Below are 10,355 nucleotides of genomic sequence, written 5' to 3' on the forward strand. Positions count from 1 at the left end.
CTGCTGCTGTTTTGCACACCAGCAGAGAAACGCTGTCTCAGACAGCGTTTTAGGTTAAAAATAAGACGCTGTCTGAGACAGCGTTTTAGGTACAAGGAAGTTTGTACATAAAGCGCTGTCTGGGACAACGTCTTTGGTATAACTGTTTTTGTTTTTTAAAAACATTTTTATAAATAAAAGGCAATTACAAAAATTTTAAAAAAAAGGTCAACAACAAAGACGCTGTCCCAGACAGCATTTTTAGGTTGATTTTTTTTAAAAAAAAAACCCAGACATAAAACGCTGACCGAGACAGCGTTTTAGCCTGGAAGCTTAGTTTGGTAAATACTTTTACCACGCAACTATTTTGGTTAATATTTGCCAAAATTGACTCACTTTGAAAAAACGTCCTAATCTCAAATCCAATATTTTTGTCCCCAAAAAAATCCATAAATCACATGGTATTCACGTGGGAGGGACTGAGGGAACAGTCCACTAGATATCGTAACTACTCGTAAGCAACCTTCACTATCAACAAGTACTCCGTAGTAGACTAGTAGTAATCCACCATTTTCGAAATTCGTACAAATACCCAATTTCTCTTTTCTTCAATTGCTACTTTGGTAGCTAGATCTTGCTTTTCGAAATTCAATTGCAGAAGACAACTATTTTCTTAAACTTCAGATTCACAAGGTGGGGTGAGCTCAAACTTTTTTTTTTTTTTTTTTTTTTTTCTTTGCTTAGATTTTGATTTTCATTGTATTATTCCGGAAATAGGTTAGTACTCGTGCAATGCACGAAAATGTTTGTAAAATTTATTTGTTAGTAAGAGAATGTAAACTCATGTGTTTATTACTCATATTAAAGATTTTACTAATTATATACATAGTACTCATCACAAAATGGTTAAAAAGAAAAAATCTCAATACAAATGAAAAAAAAAGTTTTAATAAGCAAATTTAAATGAAAGTGTTTTGAAATGTGTTATAGTATTGCAATAAACGTGTATGGAATAGTACATAATAAGTATAGTTTAGAAGATTAAAATAAATTATAAATACATTTAAATGGGCAAAAAAGAATTATAGAGAAGCTGTCATATAGAGAATGGTGTTGTCAACGGCTTTTGTTTTAGTACGAAGTATTAGTTATAGATTTTCCAAATAGTTTGTATTAATTTCTCTATTATGCAGGGTTTAAGGTGATTTGCGGCGAATTTGATAGCTTTGAACTGTTAATTAAATCTCAACAAGCATACATTCATGGCAGATGTCAGGGGTAAGGTTTTGAATTTTGATTTTTATTCTGAATTACTGTTATATTTGTTATTGTTAGATTTCGGGAAAACTCTTCAAATAAGAGTGTGTACCATTGATCAATATATATAGAGTTGTACAAAATATCGTAAACCTAGTACGATAAGGATACAAGGAAAATATAATTATTATCCTATTCTGCGACAAATATTATCATTACTATAATATCTATCACACCCCCGCAGTCATAGCGGGAGGAGGTCGTACGCTAAGACTGGATCTAAAATCAAAAAATAACTCCCGTGGTAAGCCTTTCGTGAAAATGTCCGCAAACTGATATCTAGAAGGGACATGAAGAACCCGAACTTCACCCAAAGCAACCTTTTCTCGAACAAAATGAATATTTATCTCCACATGTTTGGTACGTTGGTGTTGTACCGGGTTGCCAGAAAGATAGATAGCACTTAGATAGCACTGACATTATCACAATAGACTATAGTAGCCTTTCGAAGTGGGCGATGTAACTTAAGTAAGAGATTACGAAGCCAACATGCCTCAGAGACAACATTAGCGACGCCTCTATTATGCTACTGCACTTGATTTAGACAATGTATGCTGACGCTTGGATGACCAAGAAACAAGGTTGTCCCCAAGATAACAGCTATAACCCGATGCGGAACGACGGGTGTCGGGACAACCCCCAGTTCGCGTCAGTGTAAGTAATCAAACGAGTGTAAGTAATCAAACAATGAGAAGCAGATGGATATAAATGTAAGCCATGATCAATGGTACCCTGAACATAACGCAATATGCGTTTCAATGCATCATAATGAGATTCCCGGGGATCAGTACCGCGTAGGCATATCTGGCTTAGTGAAGGTGAGATACTGAAGAGCACCATGCTAAACTGCGATATAAAGTAGGATCCCGAAAAGGTGGTCTTGCATCTGCACTAAGTTTGGACTTAGTGTCAACTGGAGTAGCTGCAGGTTTACAAGAGCCCATACCGGCACGCTCTAAAATCTCCTTCCTTTGAAAGTAGCAAATAAGAGGGAGTACGGGTCACCGCAATCCCTAAGAAATAGCCGAGAGTGCCCAAATCAGTCATAAGGAACTCAGTTTGCAGCTGAGATCCCTGCACGCAACCTATCTGATGAGGTCGCTAAAATAATATCATCAACATAAAGAAGCAGATATGCCATATCATCACCCTGCCGGAAAGTAAAAAGAAAAGTGTCACTCTTAGTAACGACAAAACCCAATTTGGTCAGAAAGTTCGCACGCAAACCGCTGATACCAAGCTCTAGGAGCTTGTTTCAAACCATAGAGAGCCTTTCGAAGCCGGCAAACATAAGAGGGTGTACGCTGATCAACAAAAACTGGGGTTGATGTATATAAACTGTTTCCTGTAAATCACCATGTAAGAAGGCATTCTTGACATCTAGTTGATGAATCGACCACTTTTTAGCCATGGCTAAGTTTAGAACAGTACAAATAGTGGCCGGTTTAACTACCAGACTGAAAGTCTCATCACTTCCATCCCGTATTACAATGAATAAAATTTCTACTCCTAAGAAAGCTTAAAGAAGAGGCCCCAGGGTGCCCTAGGCGACTATGCCAAGTGGTTGGTGAAGCAGCCGTGAGGGAAGTGGCTAAGCATGTAGATGGATGAGTATTAGTGATAGGATAAAGATCTCCCGAGCTATTGCATCTCGTTATTATGTTCACCGTTCGAAGATCCTTCACAAAAAAACTAAGAGGGTCAAACTCAATAGACACCGAATTATCAGAAGTAAATTTTCAAACAGAAATTAGGTTCTTAATAATTTGAGGTGCTAAAAGGACATCTCGGATAACTAATTTGGTTGGGGCAGGGGTTGTGTGACCATAACCGGTAGTTGGAATACGATGACCATTGCCAACTAAAATATGATTATTAGTGCTTAAATTAAACAAGGGCAAGAGATTACCGGAGTTGTTGGTCAAGTGGGAAGATGCGCCCGAGTCCATATACCATCCATCATTCGGGGTTGCCAAGGTCATGGTGGAGAAAGCGTTCCCGAGATCCGTAGGAGTCATGAGAGGACCATAACTAGGAGGAGCAGCCACGTAGGCTTGCTGTTGGGCATGAGGAAAAGGGGGGGGGGGGCAGCCCACCTTTGAGGGAAATACCAAGGTGAAGGCCATGCATAATGGCCTTGTTGTGGGCCGGCCCACTTAGGGGCTTCTTGTGAAGGGCCTTGCTGATTACTCGGTTGTGAAGAAGAGTTGGGAGTTTGCTTCGCTCAAAAACCACAGATTTCCCCCTGCCTTTGCCATGACCACGGCCTGAGCCGCCGTTAGTGCCTCTGCCTAGCCGCGACCAGAGCCACGACCACCGGAGCCGCCGCCGCCGGAGTTGCTTGCAGACGTCAAAGATTGGTGCGATTGACCAGAGGATGCCGAATCCGATTGTTGTGCAATGAAAGGTTGAGCCGAATTGGATTGATCATTGGAGCACCTCGTTTCCTCAAGAAGAAGACGAGACCTCGCTATTTCAAAGCTTGGTAGTGGTTCAGTTTGAGCCAAAATCGCAGCCACGATGTCAAAGTCAGTATTGCGGTGGCCGGCTATAAGACGCATCACGAACACCTTCTCAGAATTCGGGTGATCAACGCTCGCAAGTTGATCTTTGAGGCACTTGAGCTGTTTGCAGTAGGAAGAGACATCCGAGAACGACGAAAGATGGCAATCTGTAAATTGCTTTTCAAGATAAAGAGCCCGAGTCGCTTTATTGTCTTGAAATATGGCCTTGTTTTGTCCCACACCTGTTGAGCCGTATTACCCTTACAAAGAACCGTGTCAAGAAGATCGGTTGAGATTGTGCCGTAGATCCACTGCTTAACAATGGAGTCAAGCCGTTGGCATAGGGAGTCTGAAATCCCGGTTGGACGAGGCGTTTTGGAGCTAATATGGTCGAGCACATTGTATGCGTGAGCGTGAACCTCGAATAGTTCCTCCCAATTTGAGTATTTGGCGGAATTTCGATCAAGAATTAGAGGTATACAGTTCTTGATGTTGGTGACGGAAAGGGCTGGATGAAATTCAGTAGGTGGAGGAACGAAATCATTGTATTGATCATTCGAAGTCATGATGCAGTTCGGATGTTGTTAATGGAGGAAACATAATGCGGAAGTTAGGTGATGCAGGTCCACAAAGAAACGAGAAAGAAAAGAAAAAATCGTAAATTTGAGATCGTAACCTAGAGCTATGATACTATGTTAGATTTCGGGAAAACTCGTCAAATTGGAGTGTGTACCATTGATCAATATATATAGAGTTGTACAAAATATCGTAAACCTAGTACGATAAGGATACAAGGAAAATACAATTATTATCCTATTCTGCGACAAATATTATCATTACTATAATATCTATCAGTTATTATAAAGTGTTATTATTAATATTCATCAAAATTAGTATGTATTGCTTCAAATTTCGTTTCCTAGTTTAGAAAAGGGATTTGTCGAGTATACATTCTAATGTGGCTTACTAGATTATGGCAATAGTATATGAAAGTACGATATTTTGTGATTATAAGACGGCATTTTATCCTAAAAACAGGTCACTATATTCCTGAAATTGATCTAAAGCTTGTATTTTTTACTTGTATGTGCTAAAAACTGGGTAGTTTTTGCCATCATGTCTTACGTAGTCACGTGTGTTGATCATTTTGGAGGGTATTGCAATACATGAGTACTTATAGCGGTTCAGGATCAAGTATGTCTTGCCTGAACTGAATTTTTATTGGGGAGGTTGGGGGCACAGCTACTAGGAATGATTGAATAGGTGACTCTTTAATGTGCTAAATATTGTCTAGATGTCTACACGATCAGCAGGCTTTTCAATTTACCGTGAATTGGACTAGCTACCTTAAACGCTAGTCTTTGATGTATCATACCATGTCATTTATTAGTTTGTATAGCTAAGTGAAAGCTTAAACCAGCATATTTTCATTGGCTTTAGCGACCTTATGTTGTGTGTGTTATGAAAATACATTGAGTCCGTTTATTTATAAAATGTGGGGTTGATTTTAGTTTCTGATTGAGTGAGAGCACTCTAATTATATGGTATGAGATGAATTTTGTAAAGTCTTATGTATGAGCAGCTGATGCTTTGAAAATTTCCTTAAATTTAGGAGGTCACGGGTTAAATTTTACAATAAATTATTGTTTGTTAACTTGGAATTAAATTTATTAGATTGGTGCTGGCAAGACTGAAGAACTTTCAGTGAAAGTTGAACTCATCAAGCTTTAGATTCTGCTGTCTTCCATTAAATTTCTGATTTCAAGTTAAATATTCATCGCTAACAGCCTCTTCATATAAGCTTGATATCTGCTGCTGAAAATCATGGAATGATATTGTATGTATTACCTCTTTTGAGTATGAATAAAAAGGTTTATATTGATAATGACGGACGTCCCAAAATGCAATATGGCAAATACGGACGAAGAGAGTAATGTATTACACTATTACCTGTTTGCTTTAAGAAAACGAACATGCCTAGCTGTGTTATGTGTCTGTGTTTTTTGTGTTTTTTGATTCTTTCCTTTGTTCATGGAACTTGGTATTGTATCATGTATGGCTATTGTTTCAATCTTTTACCTCAGTTTGAAACTGAGATGCATCAATTCCTGCCCCATCCTTCATCAAGGTAAGTTAGGAGTGTGCTTTTGTTGGGCATAGTGAGTGGCATACACATACCTTCATTTTGCTGGTATTATCCCTGGATGAGCAGGGAGTGTGAAACTATAAAATATTGTGGTAGATCTTGTGAGGTATTTTGTTGGAGCAAACTATAAAATATTGTGTAATGGACTCTAATGCTTTCTATGTGACCTTACCTACAAAATCTGAAATGTTCCCGTGTTTATAATGAAGGTGCTTTATATAAAAGAGCTTGAAAACCTACTGCAACAAGGCTATGTTCTCAAAAATCAAATTCCTTATTAAGGTTTACCAACATGTTGATATAAGAACAACCTCTGATGCTCAAAAATTCATTTCTCCTTATCCTTTTTTTTTTCCAAGCCACAAATGCCTCAACTTTCCTAGATGTGCCCTGTCAACCCCAATTGAAGATAGACTCAAACGCCACATGGATAGCCCCGGGGATTTTTTTCTCTTAGTTGGGACTTTTATTTTTCCAACTGACAGGAATCATAGAACTGTATTTCCATTCTTCAAAATCTTCTTTTTTTCCCTGGTAAAGTGTATTATCATGGAGTGCTGTATCTGAACCACCACATCTCTTTTCTGTTATGATGACATCATAGGAGCTTCTCTTAGACTAAAGTCCTTTCTACTTAGAACTAATTTTTAATATGCAGTAGACTGAGCCAAGCACTTAAATGGCTATTGCTACATACTCTTGGATATATGATCAATGTTCTCATTGTTTTGCCTCTTGACTAGTTTGTTGTAGCTTATTTGGAAATTGTCAGGGGTTTTTGTTGTTCAAGTACTAGCCATCATGCTGCTTTGGTGAGATGTGAAATTAAGCAATGGAACTTGTGAGCTTTCTAGCTGGTGGGAAGGGGGAAGGGGATTTGCGGGGGGGCTAATGTCGGTGGGGGTGATGGCCGGTGATTCCGCCGGTAAAGGAAGGGTTTCCGGCGGCAGTGGGGGTCTCCTGTGGTGGGGCTGGTGGCTGGGTTAGGGTTTAGGGGTTTTTTTTCCCATTAAATTTTTGTTTTTATTTTTATTTTTCTTTTTTTTAAACCAATGTCGTATTGACACGTGTCCATTGTGGGTCCGTTTAACAGATTCCATCCAAAAATCCGTTAGATGGTGGTGAAATCCAATTTTTTGGTTTTTTTGTGGTGTTATAATAAAAGTTTGAAAATTTGTGGTGTTATAATCCAATTTTTGAGAAATTTGTGGTGTTATTTTCTAATTTTTCCTTCTTTTTATGGAAGAATCTTGAATTTGCTAAGGATGATATGATATGATCATCTGCTATTTATGTTTGACTGAGCTACATTTTTTAGTCATAGGCCATACTGCCATAGGATAAAATGGTGAGGATCCAGCATCTTATGCGTCTAAGATCTTTTGAGGACATATTTTTTTTTTTTTTCATCATATGCATGCATATATGGTGAAATCATTGCCATGAATATGATGTAAAAAGTCTTAGAACTAGTTTTTTTGAGAATTGATATCAAATAATTTGAAGCTTAGTTTTCATTATTTACTACCTCCGTTTCATATTATTTGCAACGATTTGACATAAAGTGTGAGTAGAGAATGTTTAATTGTTGCATATAATATGAAACGGAGTTAGTATGTCTAGATATATTCACAATTTTAGTGATATGATGTGTAGATGCTGAACTCTAGTTATGTAACCAGATTGGCCATTAAAATTTAACTTTTAATTTGCTGGTGAATTCCATTCAACCAGTTAGGCTGTCAAGTTGATTACACAGCTTGAATTTCTAGTGTTGTCCAGGATACAATATTAACATGTTTTTGTACGCATTCCTTGGGCTTAGTTGGTAGATGTTTGGATTCTTAAATTTTCTTTGTTGTTTGATCCAGAGCTTCAATAAATTAAAAAAATGAAACTTGTTGGCTCCAACTTGAAGAAAAGAAAACAGTTAGCTGTAGCTGCTGAAGACTTAGGCCTGCCTGCACCAAAATATGTATGCTGTGAGGCAACTGACAAATCTGAATGTGGATCATTACGATCTGCGAATGAAGAGGATGCAGAAGTACTTAACATGTTGGTTGAATCAACTCAAGACAGCAATAGCTTTCCGGGAGGTTCACAGTCATCTGCGGAACTGATTTTTGATGCAGGTTTTCGAAAGACGGAATCGTATGATGAGGCTTCTACTTCCTGGGCTGATTCAAGACCAGTCACATCCGAAAGTGATTCCCTTTCGTTAGAGAGTGGAATTTTCAATGCCAAAGGGGATGGTATGGAAGAAAACCATCTTCCTCTTCAGGATAATACTGTTGGGTGGTATGATGTTGACTGTCTGGAGGAGTGCATCGACGCACAGTATTACAGGGACAGCAAGCAACATGTTTCTGAACAACTCGATGGGTTACTTTCCTCCAGTGGGATTCCGTTGTCAGATAGTTGGATTGCTGATGGAGGTAATTTAGTCCTTTATAATAGAAAACTTGAATAAATTTAACATGTTCACTATCTAACACCTAGCAAATTAACACCTGTGTTTGAAGCCTTGATTTAGTAGAATTTGGCTTGGGTTCTCAACACCCAAAAAAAGGGTTTGTTCTGGGTTTACAGGAAATAACACGCTGGCTGTTTAGCCTTTTCTCTTTTAGAAAGCACAATCTGGAATCACAATGGTAGCGGGCTTTTATGTCTTTCTGAATTTAATTTCAAAACTGGTAGTTTTTCGGTTACCAATATATATGTGGAGAACTTAGAATTATTCATTCTAAAGACATTATATTGTTTGGATGCAGAGGCGGATAGGGGTAGACAGAAGCCAACAATTGATCAGGAATTCGAGCAATACTTTTCAACACTTATGTTGTAAGAGATTTATTCCTCGTTGAGTTCACATTCCTGTTGTATGTGACCTATGTAAATATATCAATAATGTATTCATATACTTCTCATTTCAAATTGCCCTTAATCATTTTGAGTCCAAATCTCATCTCTTATGTGCTAGATTTCAATTAAAGATTACTATTATTTCCAATTTCCATCACCTTCTCTCACACGTAATTAGCTATTACTTTGCAGTTGATTGTTGACAGGATTGTATAAACTTTTATGCCAATTAATTTATCAGCGGATTGATTAGAGGAATGTTAGTTGATGAAAGGATCAAAGGGATACAATAAGATACAGGGATGTTCCTGTGAATACTTAATAACACCTATATTACACGTAAAGACATAATTTCAACATTTATGTCAGGGGATTACTGGTCTTCCCAACTTCTCTTTCATATATCCATCTCCCTTAATTTGGCATTGTCGGTGATTATTGTTCTCATTTTGCTTTGTGTCTCGGTTCTTTGAAAGATTGCCTCCCCCTATTCTAAAGAACAATGCCTTAATCTCAAGGCAAGAGTGAAACTCTAATTTCTTGGGTTAAACAAAGTGGAAAATGCTCATGTACTCTGGTACTTTGAGATAAACTACTCCGTAGATTGAGTTTGTGCTAAGTTGAAGGATTTACATTTAGGTTTTAGGTTTTATTAGTTAATTTCTAGGAGTTTGTTTTAGATCTTAGGTTTTGTTTTGTTAATTTGGCTTGGTAAACTTCAGTAGAAGTAGAACTTGCAGATTTTTTATTTTATTTTTTTCCTTTTTTCTCTTTGTTTGCATCACATGGGAGTATAATTATCCATGTTATTCCATTTGTGATCCTTTTATGATTACAATTAAATAAATATTGATATAGTTACAGTTAAATAAATGTTGTCTCTTGCCTTTTTTTACAGACACTAAGTTTTGAAACACTGTTTAAGTGCTTATGTTGTGCTTGATGCTGCTTCTGCTTTTTGATGCTGTTGTACTGTATTTGTACTCCTAGAACCATTGTAAATTTTATGTTTTTGAAATGAAATTGTAATTAAACATTACAATCCTTTTTATATTTTTTGAGTATCTAAGGCACCAGTACGGTTGTAATAAAAAATTAAAAACCAGATCTTTGTGAAGAGCAACTAGCCAACTACCCATTAGACCTTGAGAAGAAAGATTACTAGAGAATGATGCAACCATGTAGCGACTGAAGGTTTGGTCGTTTGGGAAATTCTTATCAGTAACAAGCATTAATTTGGAAAAGAAAAGGTAATGTTCGGAGAGACAATGGTTTTCCTTGGTCCTTATTGCACAATTGAAACAGGAGTGAAATAGGATGAAATGGAGTATGTTACAGGCAAAAAGCATGATGTAGGCACCTTTGGATTGACCTACAGTGCCTGCAGGCTGAGGCTTCAGCTTGCATCACTGCACTATAGTGGAGTCTAGGCCTGAACCATTCCTGGTGTATACAGATTCCATCACGCTATTCTCTATGCTTCAATACGAGGAAGGGTGGCATGTTTATCCTCATGATCATAGGGGAAATCCGACGACTTGGGATGT

At 37.7% G+C, this 10,355-nt stretch overlaps 2 protein-coding genes across 3 annotated transcripts; one reads left to right on the top strand and one right to left on the bottom strand.

Annotated features, from left to right (window-relative positions):
- The first annotated feature begins 481 nt into the window (after positions 1–481).
- On the top strand, positions 482–8,960 carry LOC110704785. 2 transcript variants are annotated; one of them, XM_021882594.1, is made up of 4 exons: positions 482–677; positions 1,173–1,257; positions 7,818–8,381; positions 8,718–8,960. In XM_021882594.1, exons 3-4 carry the CDS (start codon positions 7,838–7,840, stop codon positions 8,789–8,791), a joined length of 618 nt encoding a protein of 205 aa, XP_021738286.1. In that variant the 5' UTR covers positions 482–677; positions 1,173–1,257; positions 7,818–7,837; the 3' UTR covers positions 8,792–8,960. The 2 variants fall into 2 exon arrangements, with proteins under 2 accessions (XP_021738286.1, XP_021738285.1); XM_021882593.1 differs by having other exon boundaries at positions 482–672.
- LOC110704727 lies at positions 3,588–4,366 on the bottom strand. Its single transcript, XM_021882535.1, has 2 exons — positions 4,060–4,366; positions 3,588–3,967 (listed from the first exon to the last, which is right to left on the bottom strand). Exons 1-2 carry the CDS (start codon positions 4,364–4,366, stop codon positions 3,588–3,590), a joined length of 687 nt encoding a protein of 228 aa, XP_021738227.1.
- Positions 8,961–10,355: the final 1,395 nt, after the last annotated feature.

Source organism: Chenopodium quinoa, unplaced genomic scaffold (genome assembly GCF_001683475.1).
Source record: "Chenopodium quinoa cultivar QQ74 unplaced genomic scaffold, ASM168347v1, whole genome shotgun sequence".
Classification (NCBI taxonomy): Eukaryota; Viridiplantae; Streptophyta; class Magnoliopsida; order Caryophyllales; family Amaranthaceae; genus Chenopodium; species Chenopodium quinoa.

What these genes read in the sequence shown, in the direction of transcription:
- LOC110704727 (XM_021882535.1), bottom strand. Translation starts at nt 4,366, where the DNA reads ATGACTTCGAATGATCAATACAATGATTTCGTTCCTCCACCTACTGAA. An exon ending in TGACACGGTTCTTTGTAAGG is followed by an intron (nt 3,968 to 4,059) that starts GTAATACGGCTC and finishes AGCAATTTACAG; the next exon opens with ATTGCCATCTTTCGTCGTTC.
- LOC110704785 (XM_021882594.1), top strand. Translation starts at nt 7,838, where the DNA reads ATGAAACTTGTTGGCTCCAACTTGAAGAAAAGAAAACAGTTAGCTGTA. An exon ending in TAGTTGGATTGCTGATGGAG is followed by an intron (nt 8,382 to 8,717) that starts GTAATTTAGTCC and finishes GTTTGGATGCAG; the next exon opens with AGGCGGATAGGGGTAGACAG.